At 47.1% G+C, this 27460-nt stretch overlaps 1 protein-coding gene across 2 annotated transcripts in view; it reads right to left on the bottom strand.

The window, feature by feature from the left end:
• Nucleotides 1-5043: 5043 nt before the first annotated feature.
• The window catches only part of thoc5 (THO complex subunit 5), a 47053-nt gene continuing 24636 nt past the window's right edge, over nucleotides 5044-27460 (bottom strand). For both annotated transcript variants that reach the window (XM_089573277.1, XM_089573278.1), the window contains 10 exons: nucleotides 25422-25465; nucleotides 23151-23253; nucleotides 22239-22344; nucleotides 17825-17926; nucleotides 16002-16213; nucleotides 14748-14851; nucleotides 11313-11400; nucleotides 9017-9132; nucleotides 6358-6542; nucleotides 5044-5176 (listed from right to left, as the gene is read on the bottom strand). In XM_089573277.1, the coding sequence (XP_089429403.1) occupies nucleotides 5110-5176; nucleotides 6358-6542; nucleotides 9017-9132; nucleotides 11313-11400; nucleotides 14748-14851; nucleotides 16002-16213; nucleotides 17825-17926; nucleotides 22239-22344; nucleotides 23151-23253; nucleotides 25422-25465 (1127 nt within the window). In that variant the 3' untranslated portion in view covers nucleotides 5044-5109. The remainder of the gene's footprint in view (nucleotides 5177-6357; nucleotides 6543-9016; nucleotides 9133-11312; nucleotides 11401-14747; nucleotides 14852-16001; nucleotides 16214-17824; nucleotides 17927-22238; nucleotides 22345-23150; nucleotides 23254-25421; nucleotides 25466-27460) is intronic.

The following is a 27460-nucleotide window of genomic DNA, read 5'->3' as shown; positions in this document are numbered from 1 at the left end:
CACTAGGACAAGCTCTGCCTGTAGCCGCTCTTACGAAAGTGTTTCGAGCAGAGTAAGCTTGCTTTAGTCGGCTTGAATTCTTCGTCACAGCAGCGAGCGGTTGCGCTGCGAGCTTGTGATCTTGCGGAAAACAGTGGAAGACGACACAGTCGCGGCCGTAGTTGTTCGTGGACACGAACGCAGAGTAGTACTTGTTGAATCTGATTCTCAGGGTCGGCTGACACGCTTTGTACGTCCCAACGCACGCAGTACGAGGAACAACGCATGCAGCATGAGAAACAACGCGCGCTGAAAGAGCGCTCGGGTGCGCCGAAGCATCCCCGCCTCCTCAACATGACGTCATGCTGGCCGACATGGACGAGGTTTCCTTCTCCGCTGTTCCCCTCTCCTGCGCGCGCGCGGGGCGCGGGAAATTTAAACATCGCGTTTTTAATTGGTGATTGCGCCACTATTTTAGCCAAAATCGAAAAAATAATTTCACAGACGTGATCAGCAATGACACTACTTCAAAACCCTAGAAGGTTAGCTGAATCGAAAACCGCCTCAGTATCCCTTTAAGTGTCTCTACCGATTCTGTTTGTGGTTTTTGTCTGAGCAAACTGAAAGGAACTACAATTGCTAAAATTTTTAGCTATGTTCTACACAGAGCAATCCATTATGCGATATAAAGTTCTTCGAGATACAGTTTACAGATAAATAAACAATACTGCAAAAACTGTAAGAAAGCAGAGAACTACTTCAGGTGGCATCAATTTTTTGCATTTTATGCGAAGCATATTGCTAGAGCTATGCCCCACGCCGTCACCGTGGCTGTACGCGTCCAACCACGTGACACGATGACGTCACACCACGTGACACGATGACGTCATGACAGATGAGAAACAGGTCCCCCACCTCGCGCCGTCGCTCGGAGCTGTACGCGACCAACCACGTGACACGATGACGTCACACGATGACGTCATGACAGATGAGAAACAGGTCCCCCACCTCGCGCCGTCGCTCGGAGCTGTACGCGACCAACCACGTGACACGATGACGTCACGACAGATCGCCGTCACGCGGTGGGAGAGGGAGAACGATGCCATCGCACAGACGCCGGAATGTCCTCGAGCGGCATTCCAGCGCATTTCGAACGCGCGTTCACACTCGGTGTAGGTGAAACGCTCGCTCCACCGGGCAGGCGGACGCGGCTTCCGTGGCAATCCAGGCGCTCACCCAACGCGCGTCTCGGGGTTGGCGTTCCGCTGTAGCCATGCCGTTGTCTTCCCCCACGACGAAGGCTTCTAGTGGTTATATTAAAATGACCAAGTATTCAACCAAGGAAAGCCATGTATTACCAAGCCTAGCCATCAATATGCTTCGCATCTGACTAGACTTAACCTTAGCTAAGCCTCAGCCATTTTTTTATATTCTCTTCAAGTATTAACGCGACAGTGTTAAAGGCCCCGTTCACCAGAAAATCCGGTGTCGGTGTTGCGAGTGAAAAACCAGGAGCATAGATATGGCAGGTGGTCCCCAGAGAGCAACCTAGGAGGCAGGTAGGCCACCTAGACCACGTGATCTTGCAGCGTCACCACAACCTGCCCACCGTGGCAGGTGGCAGTTAATGATTTTTCGATCGGGAAGAGCAACCTGGGCCACATGAGGCCCACCCCTGGGAGCATATGCCATTGCAGCGCAGTGGTCTTAACCGCTGCACCAGGAGGGGTATGAGGACTCCCAGGAATCTATCAATGTAAAGTAGAGAAGGGCCTTCTGCATATATGGGACTTAACCCCTTATGCCACTGCGTCATACCCTGAAGGCGGAGCTTAAGTGTCCCCTCCAATTTTTTGTATCTAAATTTATACAAATACTCAAAAGCATTGTTAGGTTGCATATTTATCTGCGTGGTTTTCTTAACGAAAGGCTATCTGCCTACCACCTGTCGGCGTCATGCTCGCGATTTTTCGCTCAGAAAGCCAACACTGGATTTTCTGTGTAACGGGCCTGTAACGCTCTCGCGTGAGAACAGCATGTTCGTTAACCAAAATACAGGCGACCCCCTTGATCGGACGGACGGATGGATGGATCGTCTTGCTTGAAAAAAGATAGCTTGAAGCCTATAGTCTGCTCGTCTCTAATTTGGCCTTAACCCTTGTAGGTACAACATGAACAACAAAGGTGACAGAGGACATCTCCTCTTACAGTACCTTCTCGTGCCGCCCTGAGCTTTCATTGGTGAAACGACCCGCTCGCTGCCCGCGAGCGACACACTTCCCAGTTGTATGATGTATGCGGCTACTGCTGTCAAATGAGACGTCCGAGGAGAGGTACAGTCTTTGTCAAAAGTAACCAGGCTGCATGGTTTGCTTCTAGATTGTATAGTGGAGCCCTTGTGGCTTTCCTAAAGATCAAAAAGTGTTGGAAGGTAAGAAGACCCCCATTTCTTACCTTTAACGACCATCTCAGCTTAAGGGAAGCTGTAAGGGCTCCACTGTACGAGCTAGAAGCAAACCATGCAGCCTGGTTACTTTTGACAAAGACTGTACAGAGGCGGTGTGCGGGGCAAGTGCCCGTTAATTGTTTGGGTTGCAAACAGGTGTTGGGTGGTTACCGCGGTAGGAGGAGGGTGTGGATTGAGCAGAGGAATGTGGCATGCTCGGCCTTTGGTGGTGGTGAAAAATAAATGGATACATCCTAATGACAGGTCGGCTCCAGGCTATGTGTTGTAGCCGGAAGCTGGTGCTTCCCAGCGGCTACCAAAGCCCAGTGCACCAGCCGCTCTTGAATGGCCGGGTCAGAGCCGGACACTGCAGCCTCCCATTGCCAGAGGTCTGAGGGTTGCCAAGCGGCTGGAGGGTGAAACTCCGAGCATTCAAACATGATGCAATTGAAATCTGCTTTAGGTGCCCCACATAGGGTACACTTTGGCCAGAACAGTCCTGGATGGACCAAAGTCAAAAAAGCAGGGGATGGGAATGTGCGGGACTGAAGATGGCGCCACGTCACCTATTGTAGTCTGGTAAGATTTGTGAGCAGGGGGTATACGGCTTGCAAATCATCGATAATGGAGGGAGATTTCGTGATACGAGATCATACACTCGCGAGCATCGCCCCAAGGCGGTGGCAGGCCCTGATTGGCTAATTGCTTGGTTACCTGGGTGACCCGTGTGAGCAGGCACCCATATTAACTGAATGGGGTGGTCGGGTGGGGGGAAGGTGGCAAGCAGCCGGGCAGCTGGGCCGGAGATCCGACCGCGGGCAAAGTTCCGGACGGCGGAGTTAAAGAGTCGCTAGAGATGGTGAGAGCGGCGCAAGCGCCCGTTGCTTGGGCCCCTCCGAATTATCGTTGATTCGCACAAATGTTTGGCCCCTGTTGAATTCTAATTGTCGAGACTCGACCATATAGCGGCTCCGTTTGCTTCTTTTTACACCCTTTCGCTACCGAAGACTACCTGTGACCCGTTATCATCCACAGTTTGCACCGCTCCCCCCCTCCCTCCAACAAAAAAAAAAAACCTGATGGTCCAGCAATGCCTGCCAAAAATAACTTTAATGCTAATAACAGGCCACTACGTATGGCGGCCTACGGTGGGGACAATTCCCACGTGGACGAGTTTGCTTATAAAAACGGGTCGAAAACGAAGGTGCGTCGATGTTTCCCTAGATTCAGAAGCTGAAATCGAACTCTCTTCTGAAAGTACGGGTGATGCCACTGAGCTGTTGTACTTCACTTTGGAGACTATGGATCCTGAAGACAGCATTTCAGTGTACTAGCAGTGGATGGATGGGGGTCAACGTTGACAATTCCCCACCTTTGCTATTGTTTTCGATTCAGAGGTTGGAAGGAGATACACTTGGTTCAGGATGAACGCAGTGGAGGTTCAGATGGCTGAGGCATACAACCTCGAAGGCCGACATAAGAAAAAGTGCGTCCAACAACTTGGTGCCAGGTCTTTTCGTACACCACTTTCCGTGGTACATACACACGTCATTCAGTGCTTAAAGTCTGATTCTATCAAAGGAGGGCCTCTAGTGATTCAGGTGGAGAGAATAAAGAGGGACAAAAAATGGCTGGCGGCCTGTTTTGCACATCGTTTTATACGAAGGTGAGAAATCAGTTTTCAAGGTCACTTCTCAGTTTGTGACAGATCTGAAACAAACGATCCTCATGCTCTGCCAGTGTGCTAGCTCTGAGGTGACCAGTGGTGCGAGGGCACAGGTTTGCCTTTTTCTTCCAACCTTTGCGTAGTGTTGCCGACTTTTGATTTTCCTTTTTCTAAGGTTTTACAAAACATGCTCATGAATCTTACTAAAAATCAGTGAAATTTTCGAAATGATAACAAAGAAATGTCCCGACCACCACTGACAAGAATAAAAATGGTTGTCAGCTTCGAATTCATACAGTTCCTACATTCTGCCACGGGGAGCCTCGGATTCCTTACCAAATACTGGTGAGGGTCCCAGAGCCCCCCCCAAGACTCTTCAGACTTCAAGCACTGACGTCATCGCTTCAACTTGTCAGAGGGCGAAGAAACAAAAAGCAACTGAAAAGAAACCAGGACGCGGTCCAAAGACTATGGAGCGGAGCTGTGTGCAGCATCTGCTTTGAGAGTACCATATTAATCCAACTCAAAAGAGATGTGCCGTGTTTCGCGCTACCATAGATGTTTGTAGGGAAGCTCAACTATTCAATCATTTATTTCAGTGTTTTATGTGTGAACACAGTTAACTTCTTTTTGCTGTTTCTGTTCTTTGTAGAATCAAACGCAAAAAAATCTGCATTTTTTCACCACTCTTTAAAAAATTAATTTGGGAGGTGGAGGGTTACATATGATCGACTTTTGGCATTGAATGCTGCATGCGAATGTAAAGAGACAGCTCGAAGGAGCTGAATGGGCATCCACAGATCCAAAGGTGCACAGTTCTGGCATGCAAACGTTTCTCTCACTATTAATGGCAAATATTTAGGTGAGTGACGGGATAAGATAAGCACACTATAGAGAGTAGCTAGAGACAAAAGCCAAAGTAAACATCAAATAATGAACAAGGGCACACAAATGGATTTGCCAATACCTCTGTTTTATTGGCCACACATTTTTACAAAGTGCAGTGTCACATATGTGTTTATGTCCTCTGCGTAAAGATGCCTGGCTTGGCGAGAAACTTATACGGCCGGCTCCTGCCTGGACCCCTGTATTGGAAGAAAAAAAAAAAATGCGAACATTCAGAAAAAGAGGCATTTTTCCAGGCTTAACCTTCTCCCGTTCGTCATCAGTGACCTACGAATGCAAGCCAATCTGGAAGTGTGCATGCATGCTGTGTAAGGTCAAATATCGGCGGCAAATCTCTCGAGCGGCGCTTTGCTGTGTCCTCATTACTGTGTCTAGTCAGCTGTGCCAAAAGCCACAAAATCTCTGAAATCTGCCTTATCCTTTTCCTTCAGTACTAGTATTATTAAAGCGCTCCTTACCAGAATATAAATTTGTTGACTTACATCTGATAATGCGCTCAACCGAAAACAAACACCTACAAGCAAGTGCATTTGGTAAAACTTCCCATGCTCTTCAGACCTTCCCTCGAGTGGCACAGGCAACAAACACGGCAGTGCTGTGAGATTAAAGTCACGTAATACTGAAGACCGCTACTCATGATGGGGTGATCCTTGTTAGAACGGGTGATGCTGGAGGAGTATCTGAATACACCGAAATCTGAACAATCCAGAATTTGATCTCCTTTCAGAACCTTCCAAATTCATCCCTCATACATACGGCTCCCGATTATCTCTGCATAATCAACTGCATGGTAGCCGAGTTGCGAGCTATTATAAGCACCTCAACACAAATGGGAGGCAGTGGGCTACAGCTACTGCAAACAGCTGTGGCTGCCTAGGTTGCCAAAAAGGACATCGAAAAGAGAGACAATCCCTTGCTACTTCTGCACTATTCCATTTTCTGCACCCCAAACAATTTAAATTCAATTCAAAATTCAATTTGGAGTTCTATCAATTCAAAACACTGAATTCATCAATTCGAAAAACTGAACTGAGCAATTCGATTGAAACAATTTTTTAACTTGCAACCGTCTAAGCAAATGCTCCACGATGAAGAAATATAATTTCATGTGCGCCTAGCGGCCTGAATCAAAGATGTATTCTCCCGAAATCTGAGCCAGTGCTGGCAATCTGACTATACCAACCCAGTCCGATTCTCTCTTTCTCCATGTGATTCACGGCCCAAAAAGAGAGTACTGTAAAGTGATTTCAGATCATCCCCAGCTCCATACGGAGCCCCCCGTGCATTCTAGAACTGCAACTGCGGGTAGTTCGACTTCAGAGCGTTGGTGCTGTCGCCACTGACACGGAACGTCACTGACCTTGCGACGCGGGCAAGCACCTTGTCCCTGGAGAACTCTCGCGGTGCGTCCAGCTGGTCGCACATGGACTCCAGCAGCACGTCCATGCAGACCAGCAGGTGCTGAAGCTGGCAGCTCAGCAGCTGATTGCCCGCCTGCGCCTGCACCTGCTCCACGCAGTGCACGTTCAGTTCGCGCTCCAGCTCCTGTAAAACGGGCTTCCACTCAGGGCACAGCAGGGCCTTGTAGTTGCATCTAACAAAGCACTAATCAATTAATCTAAAAAAAAAAAAAAGTTGTAAACTGAAAATTGTGCTATTAACCCTTTGTGGTCCTTAGTCACGCCCTGCCCGACAATACAACTCGGTCGTGGCGGTCTGCTGTAGGGCACGGCCCAACAAGCTTTTCCATGGTTGAATTGCACGCGTATTGGCTTGCTACACAGGACATGCCATCTCTCAGACAAATACTAAACTAGTTTTCTTTCATACGTTTGTAAATTGTTACACTAGAGGGCAGCACATACCTAAGTGCTTTGAAGCTTCGGCAGAAGCAAGCGTACGAGCGTTCTGTGGTTCTGTTTACACGCCGCTGGCAAAGCAGCATGGCCACGTTCTCGCAGAGTGCCTTCTACGGCAAAAATTGCCAAGCTTTCAGTGAAAGTGATGATAATTTCAGTGAAGAAGAAAACTATGTGCCAGCATAAGATGACGGAGACCTCGAATCCACTCATCAGATGACGAAGAAGGCAAATCACGGAATCAAGTGGCGGCAACGACAACTGCGCTGGTGCCGGTGGGTGACACGAGACCACATGCAACAGTCTGGCGAGGCTACCTTGTCCACTGTAAACAGCTTCATTTTGATGAGACTACGGCAACTCAGACAGGGCCTAAAAAGGCAGCGACACCTCCAGTCCTGGCGAAACTTCACTCAACAGCTGGTCGGTGACGCGAGGGCCCGTGCTAAAAAAACGGGGCCAACCTGCTCGTTTTAACGGTGAGGAAAGGCTAGATGGCAGGCCTCACTTCATCTACAAGCTCACAGGCTGAAGCAGCAAAGATTGTACGGTTGACCGCAAAGCCAAAGGGGGCAGGAAGGAAACAGTGTTTTTCTGCGAAATGCGCCGTCAAAATCCCTGACTGCACCCAGGCAAATGCTTCGAGCGACATCGCACCCTGCGATAGCACCGTCGAGGGTTTTGGGCAGGAACAGAAGCCTCAAAAATAAATATTTCTGGAAATGTTCTTGCACAGTTTTTTCTTTGTTTTCTTCCACAGCACCGAGAATGAGCAAAATAGTTTCGGACCGGAACGGCTGTGAAGCGGGTAAAAGTTAAGGACCGCAAAGGGTTAACGTCGCATAGCGATATATGGGCTATGATGTGTGCTGCAGTGAAGTGTTCAGGATTAGTTTAGACCACCTCGGGTCGGGCCGGGGTTTGTGTTTCACCTGCATCAAACATGGCCGCAGTGGCCAGGATTAAACCCGGGTCCTCCCGCTCAGTAGCTGAGCACCGTAACTACTGAGCCACCACAGCGGGTTTTGATTTGCCAAACTTCTATGCAATTTACAAAGACAGCACTTTTCACGCTGCAAACATTGAAAGAAGCCCTGTGCTGGTACCCAGAAGTAAAGTGTGTTCTTGGCTAGTTGGAACATGTTGAAAACAAAATGAAATTAATGGCAGTTAAGGACAGGACAAGAACAGGAAGGTGACAACACAATGGGAACTTGTAAGTGACTGGCAACACCTTTACTAGCTTGCATTTACTGCTACAGTCCTGGTAAAGATGACTCTAGCTGTGGAAAAAAAGCCCTGACATGAATCAATAGACCACGCAGCAAGTCCATCGCAAGGGTAGCTAGCCCAAGTTGCAAACAAGTGAAAAGAGTGCGGAAAAAAAAAATAGAGCAGGAACTACCGAGTTCATTGAACAAAACCACAGCTGATACTTTGCTCCCTCCTGTTTCAAAAACTCGTTTGCTGTGCTGACTGCATGTGCAGGAATACATCTTTTGGGCCTTCATCATCACCATCATCAGCCTGACTACCCCACTGCAGGGCAAAGGCCTCTCCCATGTCTCTCCAATTAACACTGTCCTTTGCCAGCTGCGGCCACTGTATCCCCGCAAACTTCTTAATCTCATCCGCCCACCTAACTTTCTGCCGTACCCTGCTACGCTTGCCTTCTATTGGAATCCACTCCGTTACCCTCAAGGACCAGCGGTTACCTTGCCTTCGCATTACATGCCCTGCCCAAGCCCATTTCTTCCTCTTTATTTCGACTAGGATGTCATTAACCTGTGTTTGTTCCCTCACCCACTCCGCCCGCTTCCGATCTCTTAATGTTACACCTATCATTTTTCTTTCCATAGCTCGCTGCATTCTCCTTAACTTAAGCTGAACCCTCTTGAGCCTTACACAAATGCAAAAAGAGCCACCCCCGCATATATGCTAGAGTGGACACCCAGTGAACCGACACTTTACACAAAACAGGCCAGTTAAACAGTACACACAAGGCTCACATGTTCTTTTAACAGACATCAACTGGATTTTTGCGCAATTCTGTGAGCAGAGCAAAGCTGGTAGCGGGGCTGCCATCACGTTCGAAGCGACCACATTCGAACTGCTGCTGGGTATTGAGAGGTTTCACCCGCAATGTGTAACGCCACTCACTTTTACAGCGTCGTCATCTCGGCTGGAGCACTCCTCGCGAAGGTGAAGCGTCAGCAGTAACAGCGGTGCGTCGCGTGGGTAGTTGTCGTGCAAGAGCACCAAGGCCTTGAGCATAGCTGCGCACAAAAATGGAGAGGAGAGCAGGGCTAAGGAAGAATGCTGAAAGGTAAGCCTGTCATGCCACTGCTGCTCGGGATCACAGTGGCAATGGCAGCCCAACGTACAACTCAAGGTAACTGCTGCTTGAAGGTGGGAAAAGTTTTGGTGACCTCATCAAGCCACACAGTACTGTTTTGTTCAATGGAATGACGACATAAAGACATGCCTTTGCAAGTGAATGAGCAGCAAACTAGTCCAAATGTTTGCTTGTTTCATTTTCAGCACCCACAATGCAGGAAAATCGTCAGACGGTGCTAAAAGTTACACGATTACAATGCGGGCAGTAATCCATGATCCCCAGACTAATTTCCCACTCATATATGAAACTTGCATCAACGATTTCAGGCAGCTGTAGCATGTGCAAGGCTGGCTGTAAATGTTTTCAATGGCACGAGCTATGCAGTGAATGACTGATGTTTTTATCGCTCCAGATGCTACAGCAAAATTTCGGGGTCCTTCAGGAATCCCACTGTGATAATGTTTAACAGCCTGCACTTGGTACCTTCTATGATAACATAAACATGATGATAACAGTTGCTAAAAACAAATACTTTGTTTTTGGCAACTGTTACTGCTCCCTCTGTGATTTCACAAGGTTAGCCCAGTGGTGCTTGCACACAGTAGACAGTGAGCTTGAGGGAGCCAGGAACACAGTCAGGTCAGAATTGCGATCACTGGGCTCAGCGGGAATGACAACAACCACCACAAAGGAAAAAAAAAAGAGTTTCCCAATGAGTAACATAGTTTTTCTTCCCTTTACAGCTGCAAAGACGTAATCATTTAGTTCTTCCATGAGACTTCGAAATACAGTGCACAGAGGCAGTGCAGGACCTCACAGAGAGTACCGTATTTACTCGCATAATAGGCGCACTTTTTTTCCAGAAAATCCGGCTCACAAAAAATCCGGCTCAAAGTTCAGGGTGCGCCTATTACGCGGGGTAAAATTTCCGGAAATTTTTCGACTCGCAAAATTGAACACACCGCGCAAACGCACTCAAGTACGGGCCGCACCCCGTTTTCGCGGAGAAAATGTTAAAAAAAAAAAAAAAAAGATCCGTGTAAGGGCCGCACCGAAACTTTCCACGACACGCGGGAATAGCCTTCGGAATGCACGCGCCGAGGCCTCCGCGATCGGCTCCGGCTGCGCGCAACGGGCGCTTGATTGCGGAGGCCACACACGTGCACAGGAGCTTCCAGACCCCGCCCACGGAGAGCGCCCAAGGCTAAGCTCATCATCATCATCATCGTTTTCCTTCGCCGCGAGCTTTTGCTATCTATATCGCCATCAGCATCACCAGCTCCAGTTTTTTTTTCGTTGTTGTTGTTGCTGTCAAGTGTCGGGACTTGCGGTAGCGCGATAGTTATCGTGGTTTATGGCTTTGCCGCGAAGCGTTGCTGTTTTAGCTGGACGGGCAAGCACCTTAACAGCTACACGGCTGGGAGTTTGCTCTCGAACACGGCAAGCGTGCGGCAGGTCGGAAAATACGACTTGGCCGAGAAGTGCGGCAGTTGCGACTGCGGCGTCCCTAAATTTTCGTACGCGACTCCAAGCGCCGAGGTTTTCGTGGGCCTAAGTCGGGAACGTTTCCGGCTGGAGATGAAGCTTTCCAAACAGACGTTTAAAGTGAGCCTCCCTGAAAACTGTGTGCGGCTGTTCTACGTGATGTCGTTGTACGTGCTGTGGGTCCGCAGCAGCTGCGACGGCAGCAGCACTAGTAGGGACTAGTAGTCAGTTCAGCAAAAACTTTGTTAAAAAAAAGATTGGGAAGCGGGGGGTGGTGAGGCGTCGGCTTGCAATCGTGTAAATACAGTATTGATCACAGTGCCAAGTTCGGGGCGCGCCTATTATGCGCGGAAATAAAAAAAATCTGATTTTTCGCGCCCTAACTAGATGTGCGCCTATTACGCGAGTAAATACGGTATTCACCAATGTCACAGTACCTGCCATTTTATTGCCCATGGAGAATGCAAAAGGCAACGCGGATGTCTAATCGGTTTATCACCACCTGCACCACTGAAACCACGCACCGGACAAGAAAATGACATTTGTGACATCATGCTAGCTTGCTTGTCTGAGTATGTCTGATTTTGTTCTGAGCCAAGTCAACCTCAGTGCAAAACGTCCCCAGCAACGTACCGGATCCTCGCCGAAACACAGCCTGGTACACAAGCTCGTCACCTCGTATCACGCCCAGGTCCTCCATTTCCTTGTGAGACGGGTGGTTCTGAATGGACAATGAGGCACACAATCAGCAAGAGCGCAGTGCTTGAGACTGCGCAAGCATGCCAGCACTAACCAACAACTATCGTTGGATACAATTCAAGAACGAAGTGGCAGATGCGCCTCAAAGGAAGCCCTCCAGACAAATGGCGGCAACCAATTTTCATAAAGTGTGGTTTTCATAAATGAAAGGCACCTTATGTTCTACACAAAATCTAAACTTCCAAGGGATGCCTTTTTAGCCTAAGCAATAACAATAAAGGGACACTGCAGGCAACTTTATTCAGTTTTTATTCTTAGTAGAATTCAATCGTTTGACTTTTTGTGGCCCTGTTGATGTGACTCTCTCAGTGCCTTGCTTGAATCAGTGCAAACTCGGTCTGCAAGATTTACAGTGTCTAGTTACTCAACGTCATGCCAATGTTTCAAAACTGAAAAGAACACTTTCCATGCAATGTTGCATTTCTCACCTGTGCACTTTCACAAAATATTACACTAACAATAAGCTAACGCAATACATTTATTCCTCCAATGCACTCGTCTTGCAGAGATCACCACCCAAATGTTCATGTTCCACAGTGCAGGACTGATCAGCCCATAAACTCCTTCGACGCGATAAATGCCGAAGCAGAAAGCAAAGAGCGCGCACTTGTTTTGTTTTCCTCACACTTTAAACTCGACTCTTAGATAATTTGTCCAGATATTGTGCTTTTGCCATGGCCAAATTCATGACAGTCAACGCAGTACATATACAATCGCTGGTGATTATTCAGGAACTTTTGAGTATTCGGAAATTCTTGAATATCAATTTCTCGAATACAAATGTAGGGGTGTGCGAATAGTGGTTTTTTGATTCGAAGCGAATTCGAAGCGAATAGCGATTTTCTTCGAATAATTTCGAAGCGAATAGTTCGAATAGTACTTCTGGCACTAAAAGGAGGCTGAGTGACAGTAGGCATTTCCAAAACCATTTATTTTCCCAACACACGATTCCATTACACACTGCTCTGAGGCTTTATTTAAAACCACACTTCAAAATTTTAACACCTAGAGTGAAGAACAATTTTTACTGGCAATTTATACTGGAAGAACAACTTTTACATTCCCAGACTTGCATTCCCTCAAGCAAGAATGGAAACGGCTGTACAAAACTCGCGCCGCAAGCGAAACGTCATTCACACCGCTCGCGCGTCCTGGCAAAATTGTCCCCGGTAGTACCTCTGAGCAGCACTCAGCATCGCGCTTCCATCAAGAATGCTCTCAGCCTCCAACGTTTAGGAGTGCCCGAGTTGCGGCGACGGAGTTCGGCACACCACCGAAGATGGCTCAATGCCCTGATTACGGCGGCCTTCCATTCCCACCAACGCGCAAGCAGTCAGAATAGCAAGAAAAGACGCCAGTCGTAGATGCCGAGCGTTAACGGCAGTAATCCTCCACAGGTGCACAATAAGCTTAGCATTATCACACGCTAAAGGCGCCCTTCCCATTGACGTAAGTATACACTTCGGCGACATCGAGTCCCCGCGCTGCCGCTGAATTTTTCGCGCCTCCGCCGGTAATATGATGGCTTGCTTGAAAGCTGCCGAGAACGGTCGCTCATGTTCCGTACGCATGATTCGTCACCTGACTGGGTGAAGCGATAGCGCGGTAGGGCTGCGTGTTTATCTTCGCATCTGTCCTATCTGGTAATCTTTTCCGCAACTCTAACGGGAAAAAAAATCGAGAGGCGGTGGAGCGGGCGCGGCTTCGGTGCTTATCTGATTTTCCAGCCAGCGTCCGCGGTGGACGCGGTTGTTGCGTTGTGTGACGCGCATCTTTTTACGTTTTTCTTTCTTTCCTCTGATCTTTGAACTCTCCTCTATCTGCACGTGGCAGCGGTGGTGGCTCGGCTAGAGCCAGTCGGCAGGCCCGTGCACTTTCCTTTTCATCCTTCGCTCAGTCGCAACAACAACAACAGTAAACTGAGGTTTCTTGTTTTGAAGCTTAGACGACTGATGGCTGTGCTCTTCCTTCTTTGCGTCTGCCTCGACACGACACGGTGGCAGCGACGCGGCTTATGGCAGCCTTTAGTGCGGAGGCTCGGAGACGGCCAGAACGCAGGATCTTCCGCAAGAGCGCGTCGCCCTCACCTTTATTTCGTTTGTAGCTGGGTTCGCACCCCGACCTGGTTGTGATTCGTGTATTGACTGACCCCCGAGCGTTGAAAGCGTGATAAAAAAAAGCCATCTATGCGGCAATACTCGGAACTGAAACCACATAAAGCAAGCGGGCAAGCGCCCCAGAAACACTATTCGCGCGAGGCGAATACTTCGAAATTTCGAATACCGAGAAATCGTTTCGAAGCGAATATCGAATACTGTGCTATTCGATCGAATATTCGAAATTATCGAATATTCGCACACCCCTACAAATATGAACTCAACATAAAACAAATTTAATTCATATTCAAGACTTTGACCGTTCGCACACTCATAACCGCATTGTATTCATACCTTTGTTCTGAATATACATAATGCGAGATGCATTCAGTAACCGATGAACTGGAGAAAAAATTTATGCAGTTGCATATTAGAAGCAACATTGCTGCTACATGTTTATGCATCAGTGTCAGTTCTTTCACACCATACACAACGTTATCACTGCCATAGCATCTTTATTTGCACACACAATCATACGCTGAGTGAGTCCGCCGATAACCTGTTCCAACCTGCTTGCGTCGCCGTTTCCCAGTGTGCGCTTCCCTCTTGTTTCAGTTTTTTTCATGCCCTAGTCATGTGACCTTCTGATGTCATCACCCTTTAGACCAATCAGCGACTTTTGTGACTAAGGCAAGGCATGAAATCGCATGATGCAAGGTGCCACGGTGGACATGTGGCAACTGAATTGACTTTAACGGAGTTAACTTCCCCCAGTCACAGTGGGCAGGTTGTGATGGCGTCATGACCGTGTGACATCATGGCCCTTTCGACCAATCAGTAGATTTTGTGACTAAAGCAGGACGCAAAATTGCGCGATGCGATATATAATGCTGTCACACTCAAACTTCATGTAACAAATACGGTGCATAAAGAAAGCTGTCTCTACAGCCGTGAACCAGCAGTCACGGCTTTTAACTGAATCACACTAGTCACCATAGTGTGGCTGCCCTAGCTACCATTTTTCCACAGTGCACGCAACAGTCAGCTCCAGCCTGAACCCCTTAAGGGATGATAGCCCTTGTCTGTCAGAGTGTGGGTACACTGCTCACTTCACTTCGTCAAGAAGCACACCTCGCAGACTTTCCACCCTAGGTGGCAGCCCACCGATGAGCGGGTAGAGAGAGACAAACCACCAGGCATGGCAGCTGCTCACCTCCACATCGGCGTGCGTCACCTGCGTCCACTGCTTCAGCACCGAGGTCACCTTGCTGGGGAACTGGTCGGACAGCTGTGCAGGAACTGGCACCACGCCCTTTTCTGCACCAAGATCAGCACCAAGGAAGTGTCATGCGCAATCTTGCAGCACAAAAAAGTTGGCAGTGGCTTAGCTCTGCTATGCCAGGATATTCGTAGCGTGAGCAGTGACATCACGTGGCTCTGCGCCAGCGGCAGTGGCGAGCGCGTGCAGCGAGGCGATGACAAGCACGCGCGGCGAGACGCACCAGCTGTGCACAGTGACATCACTCGCTCCTCGCGCATGCGCAGTATGGTCGACGGAGGGAGTATGCGAAACGGTGAAACTGTGGACAATATGGCTCACGCTACAAAAAGGTTTGCGATAAGAGGGGCATAGCAAGAGCAGAGAGGCAAGATAAAGGGCTTTTGCAAGTGAACCACCCACTTGAAGAAAGAAGCCCTCGAAGTAGTAGCTCCAATTATTACACACACGTTAACACGGCAGAACGGTTGGATTCGCGTGAGTGCGACCATCCTCCACTGATCATTATCAAAGAAGCAGTAATGCAGCCGTGGAGCTCGCCGAGTCCTACTGGCAGCCCGCAGTTCTCACCCCGTTCCACACTACCTTTGGGTTCCTTAGAGTGCTTTTTCGAATCCCTTGTCCACCTAAATTTACGCACTTCTCCACCCTTACACTACCTTCACCCACTTCGCCTTGAAAGTGATTTGGCCAGTGAAAAAAAAAAAGGCACAGCGCCTGTATCCTATCCAAGCGAACACCTCAACTGTGCCACGAAAGAAGGGGTGAATATCTCAGCAAACACCTCAACCGCGCCATGAAAGGGGTGAATATCTCAGCAAACACCTCAACCGCGCCATGAAAGGGGTGAATATCTCAGCAAACACCTCAACCGCGCCATGAAAGGGGTGAATATCTTAACGAACACCTCAACTACGCCACGAAAGAAGGGATGAACATCTCAGCGAACACCTCAACTGTGACATGAAATAAGGGATGAATATCTCAGCGAACACCTCAACTGTGCTATGAAAGAAGGGATGAATATCTCAATGGACACCTCAACCGTGCCATGGAAGAAGGGATGAATATCTCAGCGAACACCTCAACCGCACCAAGAAAAAAAGAATGAATATCTCAGTGAGCACCTCAACCGTGCCATGAAAGAAGGGATGAAGGAGAAAAGGCCCAGCATGGCTGTGCCCTCACCCAGTGAGAGCAGCTGCTCGTAGAGGCCCACACGTGCCGCGAAGCGGGTGGTGACGGTCTGCACGAGCTCCTCGACAAACGCCCGGCCCACCTCGTGACTGGCCACCACGGCAGCGGAACCGCAGCCCTGCAGGAACTCCAGGCCTGCGAGGCGCTGTGCCCACCGGTACGCCTTGCCCACCTCGGACACCACCTGGGAGAAGTCCTCCAGCCTGGGCAGGGGTCGGAAGATGAACGTTGCAAATGCTGCACAGCCCAACAGAGGTAACATACTACCAAGCAGCAATGCAACGCCAAGCAGCACAGCCACTGCCATAACTTCGTAAAATATGACTCCAGCGAAGGTAGTTAATCACTCTACACTCAGGGCCCACTGCTTGAGATTTAAGGGGGGAAGAGGGTCTTAGGAATAAATTTTTATTAATGAAGTCACAACAATTAAATGTTCAGAGAACACGCATTTTTGCATGCTGATTCCAAATATTTAATCTAATTTTATGTACAACAAGTCGTTGTGCACTTACGCAATATGTTTGATAACTTTTGCCGAGAGAGTGAAAGAAATTCTACTGCAGGCAACTGGTTAGAATGCATGCCATTGGTTTCTCTTGACATCAAGCTATGCAATAAGGGTAAAATTATCATCCTGCCTGTTATAGAAGGTGAGTTATAGGATTGTGAAACAATCAGTTTCTTCCCGTTTGTGAAGCCGCCAATTCAAAACCCTCCAACTCAACTTCTATGATAGACAGGATAATAATTTTGCCCTTATTGCATAGTTTGATGTCAAGACAGTCTAATGGCATGCGTCCTAGCTAGTTTCCTGCAGCAAAATTTAATGAAAGTTCTTGGCAAAAAGTTACATAACATATTATATAAGTGCACAAGGCCTTGCTTTACTTATAATTAAATTACATATTTGAAATCAGGACGCAAAAATACGTTTCTTGAAGACTCCATTATTGAGACTTCATTAAATTTTTTTTTTTTTTTCTAAGACCAGCTTGCCCCCTTAATGGTGCACTCATTAAATTACACACACAGAATGAGGCTGCTATTCCAGTTTGCATGCAAAAGCAACAATAAAATCATTTCTTTCTTGCTTTTGAGGCCAGGTTTATATATACCCATACATTGTGATCACACACTGTGGGTTCATTATGATCATACATTGTGATTACTACTTTATACAAGTTTGAAGCTGCACAGCAGCTCTGTTGAGTCTCCAATCCATGAAAGACGTGGACTAAAGGAAGGGACCTCAGGTGCTACTCATCATCATCATCACCAGCCTGACCACGCCCACTGCAGGGCAAATGCCTCTCCCATGCCTCTCCAACTAACCCTGTCCTTTGCCAGCTGCGGCCCCGTATCCCCGCAAACTTCATCTCATCCGCCCACCTAACACTCTGCCGCCCCCTGCTACGCTTGCCTTCTATTGGAATCCACTCCGTTACCCTTAAAGACCAGTGGTTATCTTGCCTTCGCATTACATGCCCTGCCCAAGCCCACTTCTTCCTCTTGATTTCGACTAGGATGTCATTAACTCGTGTTTGTTCCCTCATCCACTCCACCCGCTTCCGATCTCTTAACTTTACATCTATCATTTTTCTTTCCATAGCTCGCTGCGTTGTCCTTAACTTAGGCTGAACCCTCTTTGTTAGCCTCCACGTTTCTGCCCCAGAGGTGAATACCGGCAAGATACAGCTGTTGTATACTGTATCTACGCATATGTTAGACAATACGCTTCATAAGGCATGCCATGTGATGCAGCTCTATTCAGACAGTGAAAACGCAACTCAGCATAAATCATACTTTCTCACCCATTTTTCTTGAGCTGGAAGTGGTTGGCAGGGTTGGGCGAACAGAGCCCATTGTCATCCCCAAACATGTTGTCGAGAATGGTGGATGGACACATAACTGGGCTGCACGGAACAAGGAGAAAAGATTTACACGTGCCCATCAATTCAACAACGATAACTACTATGCGCTATTTTCATACACACCCACGTGAACAAGTGCTGTCAGATTGCATCTTGGTTTCAGATCCTAAGACTGGTAAGACCAGCAATGTCTGCATTAGTTTTGCAAGAAATGTGGTACCTTGCGTGAAGATGTAGCACAACAAGGTATGAACACCGTTGAATTACCCCTGTATGTCATCCAAAGCAGAATCTTGATACGAATCTCAAGGGGTCGTGAAAAAATTTCTGCCACCCAAAATTTTGTATCATCCAAACTAGCAAAATCCGCATGCAAAAGCATGGGAGATGCATTCACACAGATCTGCTTATGGCTGACGGGATTTATTTAAGGCTAGTCTGGCACAGCTCACTACTTGCGATGCATACAGCACGACTGGAGATCGTGATGTCGGTGACGTGCAGGCTGTACGTTGCCACTCACAGCTCCCTAAGCGTACAGCATGACTGGCGATCACCGAGTCGGCGATGTACAAGCAGAGCTTAGTGATCACGTATGCTGTCGCGGCTCACGTGTTCATATTGTCAGCTGTGGCCCGGGAGCGTGTTTGGAACATCTGAGTTTTTGCATGTTGTACGAAACGCACTCTGCTAGGGAATTTCGCGAAGTCGTATCATCCAGAAACTCGTATGAATTGCATTCTTATCACTGAGATTCTATTGTAGCTGGATGTTGAACGGCTAAAAACAAAATATCAGGTGTAGAATAAAAAACACCACATGGCGCAGAAAAAAATATTGTTTTTTAACTACAGAGTCGAGCACAGATATATCACAGATATTTTAGCGAAGAGAATTGCACTTGTGTCTGTATATGTTTCCCTCCCTGTAATGACCCTCATGCAGAGGGTTAACAGTATGAATAAATAAATAAATAAATATCGAACCTGAATACTTCAAATTATTGGCTACATATCAAACCCACAGGTTATCCCCCTGAAAATCTTGCGTAAAAGTGTAAGAAAGCTACGTTGTATATTGAACCGCAATTTCGTCAGCCGTTTGACGTATCGAACTGTGCGCCACGCGCCGTGCGCCGGCTAGTGGCGCTTTTCGTAACGACACAGTTCGATCACTTTCCATGCGCAGACACGAGAGGTGCGGCCTTTAGCGTCAGCTGACAGCGCATGACAGGGTGAACGTGGAGTGTGCTTGAGGCAGGCCTTCAGTCTCTTATAGTCATTTTTTATGCCACATCACTGTCATGCAATGAAGCCAACCTAACCACAGCCCTGCAGTGGCCCTACCATGGCTTTCTTCGATGCCAAAGGTGCTGTGGATACATACCAAATGTGCTTCAATATTAATAAGCGATTATTCTATTCACAGTACACTGGCAACAAGATTAGACATCTTAACGACGGCAGCGGATAGCTCCAAACCAGCGTCCGCAGCGGCTTCCATGCAAAGCAGGTTAGGCCTAGCGATGCCTTGCAAGCGGTGTGCTGCCAGGATGCGGGCCAGTGGCACTTCAGTTGAAGAAGTAAAGTTGAAGCTTGGGTGCAATGCATTCTAGCTCCTAGGTTGCAGGTAACCGTCGAGACAGCAGATGTTACCTCCGTTGATTTCATTCGCATGGACAACATCGCAGAGCCGTGCTCTACAAAGCCCTTGTGCGGAAAGTGCAATGTGGTCTCCTACCGCTAGGAATCTGACTAGTGTGGCCGACCTGCCACTAGATGCTGTGCACGCTTCCATCATTATCAGCTATACCCCATCCTACATACATAATACATAATAGATAATTTCACCATGAGGATAAAATACCGTATTTACCCAATTCCAACGCGCACCTTTTTTCGGGGAAAATAAGTCTCAAAATCTCATGCGCATTGGATTCGAGTACAAACCAAAACTGCCCCATAGCTGCCCATCGTAATCACCATTATACGATGTGGGAGCTCACTAATTGCTGGCAACAATGGGACACGTTTGCTCGTCGTTTTCTGCGTCGCAGGAGCCATTTTCAACCGGTGTGGTGCTTGTCATTTCTGTCAGCGAGCGTGGCACAAAAGAATTCACAGGACGAACCGCCTCGCCTCACTTTTGCTGCGTTTACAACGTGAATAGCAAGCTATAGCGTCGTCTGTAGCGTGACGGTGGTGTTCTCCGGCGGGCTCTCCGTGCAATATCGTTTTTGGGAATGGATGCAGCGGCCACGAAGAGACGTCGTGTCCGCCACGAGAATAACTTTAAGCACAAAGTTAGTATTCTGCACGCAGAACAGAGCGGCAATAGGCATGCTGCCCATCATTTTCATGTGCCAGAGACTTGTGTTCGCGACTAGCAAAGACTGAAAAAGTCAATCTTTGAGTGCAAAATATCAAGCAAAGGCTGCCACGGTCTGCAAGCGGGGAGGTTTTCCGACTTTGAAGATGAGCTGGCTGACTTCATGCGGCAGCTTTATGTGGATCACATGCCCGTCCCCACCGAGGTGCTTTCAAGAAATGCGGAATTTCTAATGCCATGGACGGCACTGAAAACGAGATGTTGTAGTCGGAGAGCGAGAACGAGCGGTCCGAAAGTGACAGTGAATGAAGTTCGGGCTAATAAACAGCCTGTTCTCGCCTGAAAATATAATAACGGTTGCAAATTATTTTCACTCACAGAAATCACATGCACGTTAGAAGCGGGGCTTGTAGTTTTTTTTTTTTTTTCGTCACCGAAATCGGGTGCGCGCAAGAATTAGAGCTTGAAATTTTTTTTTTCTTGGTGCCATAAATTGGGTGCACATTGGAATTGGGTAAATACGGTAAATAAAGAAATTGGTTGGTTGGTTTGGTTTATTGGGGTTTAACGTCCCAAAGCAACTGAGGCTATGAGAGACGCCGTAGTGAAGGGCTCCGGAAATTTCGACCACCTGGGGTTCTTTAACGTGCACTGACATCACACAGTACACGGGTCTCTGGAATTTTGCCTTTATCGAAATTCAGCCGCCGCGGCCGGGATCGAACCTGCGTCTTTCGGGTCAGCAGCCGAGCGCCGTAACCACTGAGCCACCGCAGCGGGGCAAATAAAGAAATAAAAAGTAAAAGTGCGCACTGAAATCGTACAGCACATGGGCCTCTAGCATTTCGCCTCCATCAAAATGCGACCATCGAGGCCGGAATTCAACCCGCGTCTTTGGGGTCAGCAGCTGAACGCCATAATCACTGAGCTACCGTGACGGTGAGGAGACAATTATATCAGCAGTCCTAGAAGCCCCTGTGACCTGGGCCACAAGTAGGGCCAGCTACACAGACTCATGGGCTCAGACACAAGTGCAGTGCAACAAGAGAGATAGGCAGTGCTTCATGGGCAAAATATGTTCTGGCATCAAAGGAAGAAGAAGGGGGGGGGGGGGGGGAGCAGGAACTGGAAAAACTTAAAAGTGCACTGAAGAGAGATCTGAACTTGTCGTTTTGCCAAGGGAACCTCGAATGATTGGCCAGTGCGGCCGATTTTCCTAATTTAAATCGGATTAACGTCCGGCTCCCGCCTTTTTTTTTTAATTCCCTGCAGACGGTGGGAGGAGTCAACCAACGCGTGGAGTGCCTTTCAGGCAGCCACGTGGCGGCTTTGCTTTCGTTTTTATTTTCTTTTTTTAGGTTTCTGTGAATAAATAGACCCAGTCAGAGACAACATAGTTGCAAATTACGCCCATGGAACTAAAAATACATGTGGACTCTTTGCTTTCGCAAATCACTACGTATCACTCCGCCAATGGCAGAGCAGCAAGCCGCCAGGGGACTGGCTGAAAGGTTGGTACACTCCTCCCACCGTATGTGGAAAATTAAAATAAAAAAAGACAGGAGCCGGAACATTTAATCGGATTTAAATTAGGGAAATCGGCCACAAAGGGAAATATTCGAAGTTTCCAAGAACGCTTGGAACGTGTAGATCGAGTTACAGCGGTAAAAATGAGAGTTCAAATTCCTCTTCAATGCACATTTAATTACATAGTAACCCTCACATGGCGTGCTGAATTGGCTTACAGTTAAGTATGCACATTAACAAACAAATTTCGAGCAATGAATATGTTTTAAGAGTAGAACAAACCCCAAAACAAGTAAACTCAACTGTCAAACTGTGCACGAGAAAACGCGACCGCAGCAATGTTATAACAATCACCGATTCAGGTATTACAACAAATTAATGCAGTGCCGTAAAGGAACAGCTTTCAAACGCTTAAGAACACCCCCATGAGCACCAAGAGCAGTGTTATGAACCAATTGAAAAGGAGACTTGTCATGCTACAGGTAACCCGAATGCCTACCTTGCAGAAACACCGCTTGAGACTCCATGTGGCTCGGAGACGTTAGCTGTGACCGTGACGATGTGCAAGGGAATGACGTACGTAAATGTCATCTGCAGTCTGTACCCTGAAACACGCAACAACACAGGCCAAATTACAGAACAAGAAGCATGCACAGAGGTAGCTTGACAAGGTGCATAATACTCTGTTCATGTGCTCGTCCCGGAAAGGCAAACTTATTTTTCAGTCACTTAAATGAGCATTGAAAACAAAAACAAGCCAGGCTGAGGAAAACCACTGCTACGTTATATGGCGCTGAGAGAAAGAATATAGTTGTCGCCATCATCATCATCAGCCTAACTGCTTTAGGTTTGGTTTATGGGGTTTAACGTCCCAAAGCGACTAAGGCTATGAGGGACGCCGTAGTTAAGGGCTCCGGAAATTTCGACCACCTGGGGTTCTTTAACGTGCATCGACATCGCACAGTACACGGGCCTCTAGAATTTCGCCTCCATCGAAACCCGGCCGCTGCGGCCGGGATCGAACCCGCGTCTTTCGGGTCAGCAGCCAAGCGCCATAACCACTGAGCCACTGCGGCAGCTATCATCAGCCTAACTGATATTTACTGCAGGATAAAGGCCTTTCCCATATCCCCTGTGCCACCTGCGGCCTTGCCTCACCCTCACCATCGAGCTAATCCCAACCCTGTGGCAGCAAAGGGGTGTTCCCGACAACGTTCTTCATCGCCGCACAAAGAGCACGAAGCGAAATACTTGCTGCTTGTTTGGGCGCCTCTCTTCTGTCCTGAAAGCGTTTCAAGCAACAGGGACAACCCTGAGCACCAAACAGACTGCACTGCACAACCGACGACGACCTCGGCTGGCGTGAACCGCAGCCGTGCCAGTGCGCGCAGCTGCAGCGGTGCCCACCCACCTTTGTGCTGCAGGGTGAGCACCACGGTGAGCGGGTGCTTCTGGAGGCACTTGGCAACGCTGGACGAGCCGGCTCCACTGCGTGTCAGCCGCCTGTGCCGCTTCTGAGCACAGAGACAGGAAAACAAGAGGCTCTGAGACGAGCTCAACGCCCTTCGATTCCAAAAAAGAAGAAAACGGAGAAAGATGCTTCACCCATCGCAGAGAAAAGCAGCTCTGAAAAAAAAAAACTAGCACAAGAGTAACAAAACTGAACTCTGCAAGAGACAGTCAGTGCAAAAGCTACAAGCAAAAAAAAACTGATGATGATGATGACAACTCATTAAGGGGGGATGAGGGGATCACAGGCAACTTTTCTATTTTTCAACTCAGAGTGATGAAATTTGGCAGACTGGCTTAAAACAGCATCACACAATCAGATATAAAGTTTTACAATGACAGCTTCAGTGGGTTCCCTTTTATCATTGTTTATATGTTGTCCCCATGCTGCCTGCTTGTGGAAAGCCTAGCATGACAAAAAAACAGGCTGCAGGTCTGTAAAGGCTTGAAATATTTACTAAGAAGTGTGGTGTAGATCAAGACACTCTTAACTGTTTTTTAAATTTTCCGGCTCATTTTTTTAAAGGACACAATATGCACCTTCTTCTATGTTTAGAATTATCATGCTCTAATTACCGTGTAATAAAAATATGCGAGTCTAAGTGGTAAATCTGAGACTGTAACACAGACCACATTTCAGTGATCACAACAAAACAAACGGGGAAAAAAATCCATGCAACCATTGCTGTGCTACGCTTTCCATGAGCAAGGTATTAAGCTCAGAACAAACTTTCAAGAAAACAAGCCTGAAAGTTCTAAGCTAGCACACACTGTCTATGTCCAGATGCCGACAAATATATTTATTTGGAGCGCTTAGAGTTTATTTTTGGGTGAAATATTTCAGTACAACATAGAAACAGTGTTGGAGATGGCAAAAAAGTGTGCTTTTCAAAAATTGACTTTTTCGTGGTTTTTGCGATCTGATCCCCACGTCCCCCTTTAATGGTGCAAAAGTAGAAGCCGAGCACCAGGCCCAGAAAAACATTTGCAGCTGCTGACAAAAAAAAAACGAGAGGGCACCTGCTGCCACTGGGGATCATACTTTACAAGACAATTCAAGAGATCATCTATGTACTGCTAAGGACAAGGCATTGTAGGCAACCCTGAGCTAGAAAACAGTCACAGTGTTGCAGCTGAAATAAAAACGGTTTTTAGCATTTGTAGGAAGCAATACAGGTGGATCCTCGTGATTGGCGAAAGGCCCAAAAGTCTGACGAGGCCTTAGCCCCGTTACACTAGTCAGTAATGTAGCCTGCAGCAACACAAATATATTTTCTTCGACTGAACCAGTTACCCAGCTATAACAGGTCAAAATTATACAAGTTTCACACATCAAAAATAAAGTTAAGGGGGGACGAGGGTCTTAGAACTAACCTTTTTATTTATGGATAGAATCTCATGAAATTTTGCACACAGATGTATTTTTCTCTTCTGATTCCAAAAATGTAACCATAATTGAGCTGGTGGTCTTAGATCAAAAGTTATCTTAAATTTTAGAGTGTAATTAGGTAATTTCTTGCACAGCTTTAATCATGTTTTGTTGCTTTCAGTTACATGAACTCAAAGCCAGAGAATTTCCATACCTGATGACATTCTTACTTTTTTTTTCGTTTAGGCCACATATAAATAGCAATTCACAATTAGCTTAACAAGTCAAATACTGTGGCCTTTTACTCTTGACATAGTATATCAGGATCACATGCCTTTAGAGAAAAACGAAGAATGTCACCGGGTATGCGAACTCTCTGGCTATCAACTCATGTAATTAAAAGCAACAAAATGCAATGAGAAAGTTCATTAAAGCTGCGCAAAAATTACCTAATTACAATATAGACTTTGCAAGACTTAAGACCACCAGCTCAATTATGATCATATATTTGAAATCTGAAGAGAAAAACGCATCTGCGTACAAAATTTCATGAGCTTCTAGCCATAAACAAGAAGGTTAGTTTTAATGTCCTCGTCCCCCCTCAAAAGAAACAGTGCTCCCTCACAAAAAACAAAGAAAAGGTTTCACTGCAGAAGATGATATCCAAGTTTAGCTGCAACTTTTCCTTTCAGGCTTCCGAGCCACAGAATAAAATTCCACAATATAAACACATTTCGAGAAATATGCCACAAACAGTGCAGCGTCCCACTGACATTAGCCATGCTAGAATGGTTGATGACTCACCCCTGTGTTCGATTCCTCTTGGTCCGATTCCCCACTGTCCTCCTCTGCAGCCGAGAAAAAGGGAATGGGTTCAGTAAATTCCCACACCAAGTGCACACGAGCGGCCTTTAGCATAAAGCAAAGAGGAAAAGACTCCCGAACTGTGGTACGCTTCAGTTATGAAGTGTGCCCTCTGCAGCACGCAAAGGGGGGAGACTGGTCTTAGACCTATCTTTCTTATTTTTAGTCCCATCCTAATGAAACTGCACCACCTTGCCCAGTTTCTTACACTGATTTCAATAATGAAAATTACCTTTCTCATAAATAAGTCCGTTCCCAAGATAATTAATTTTAATTTGTCATTCATTAGTACCTCGGTGCAAAAAAAACTGCTCAATAAAAAAGCATATTTAATCCATGGCTACGTAGTATGGTGAGTAAAGAGTGCAATAATCAAAACCCTTTTTTCATTTTACCCTCATTAGTAATTTTACAGCACTTGGAATATCAATGTTCTAGGTGTGAATGTAATGCATCTATAAACTTTGCGAAATCATAAATTTTTGAACTGCGATTGAACAAATCTGCCTCGATTACTGCACACACTGTGCCTTCAGCTTCCCCTAGCAAAAAGTATGACATCTCCCTCTGTCCTAGATGTTCAGATATCAACATGCTAAGACAGCCAGATGTCTGAAATTTTCATTCCATTAAATTGTCTGCTCCTGCATAAATTCAGCCCATACTATGATCTGAATTTAATATTATGGTCAAAATGTTGATTTCTTGAAGGAAAAAATCGATACAGTTGGAAAATAGAGTTAGCTCTAGATTGCACAAATGTCATTTTTTCAAAATCGATTTTTTGGTCATCTTTCGGTCTCAAAGACCAGTGTCCCCCCTTAAGAGCTCAGAGGCACTGACTAGGCGTGCGCATAATAGTGGGTTTTCGGTTCGAAGCGAATTCAAAGTGACTAGCAATTTTTTTCGAATAACTTTGAAGTGACCATCTTGAATACATAAGGCATGCAAAAAAGAAGGCTGAATGACATACCATATTTACTCGCATAGTAGGCGCACTTTTTTTCCAGAAAGTCTTGCTTAAAGTTCAGGGTGTGCCTATAATGCGGGGTAAAATTTTCGGAAATTTTTCGACTCGCAAAACTGAGCGTACCGCATAAACGCACCTGTGTACAGTCCACACCCTGTTTGCCCGAAGGGAATGTTAAAAAGAAAAAAGGTCCGTGTAAAGGCCGCACTCAAACTTTCCACGACCCCCGCAGGAATAGCCTTCGAAATGCATGCGCCGTGGCCTCCGCCATCGGCTCCGGCTGCGAGCAACAGGCACTTGATCGCGGAGGCCACACACGCGCACAGGAGCTTCCAGGTGCCGCCCACGGATAGTGCCCGATATCAAGCTCATCATCATCAGCTTTTTCCTTCCCCATGAGCTTTCGCTGTCCCTATCGCCATCAGCATCACCAGCTCCAGTTTTTTTTTGTGGCTGTCAAAGGCACGGGATCTGTGGTAGTGTGTTAGTTCATCGTAGTTGTGGCTTTCGTGTGCTGCTGCTGAGTATTGCTATTTTAGCACGACGGGCAAGCACCTTAATAGCTACACAGCCGGGAGTTTGCTCTTGAATACGGCAGGCCGGAAATTCGACGTGGCTGAGAAGTGCGGCAGTTGCGACTGCGGCGTGCCTAAATTTTCGTATGTGACTCCTAGCGGCGAGGTTTTCGTGGGCCTAAGTCAGGAAGGTTTCCAGCTGGGGATGAAGCTTTCCAAACAGACTCTTAAAGTGAGCATCCCTGAAAACTGTGTGCAGCTGTTCCACGCGATGTCGTTGTACGTGCTGTGGGTCCGCAGCAGCACTAGTGAGGACCAGTAGTCAGTACAGCAAAAACTTTGTTAAAATAAAAATTGGGGGAGGGGGGAGGTGTCCGTTTGCAATCGTGTAAATACAGTATTGATCACAGTTCCTAGTTCGGAGTGCGCCTATTATGTGCGGAAATAAAAAAATCTGATTTTTCATGACGAAACTGGGGGTGCGCCTATTATGC

Source organism: Amblyomma mixtum, chromosome 2 (genome assembly GCF_055824585.1).
Source record: "Amblyomma mixtum isolate Tamu chromosome 2, ASM5582458v1, whole genome shotgun sequence".
NCBI lineage: Eukaryota > Metazoa > Arthropoda > Arachnida > Ixodida > Ixodidae > Amblyomma > Amblyomma mixtum.
Note: the sequence above shows the minus strand (reverse complement) of the source record. Positions and strands in the feature narration are given on the sequence as shown.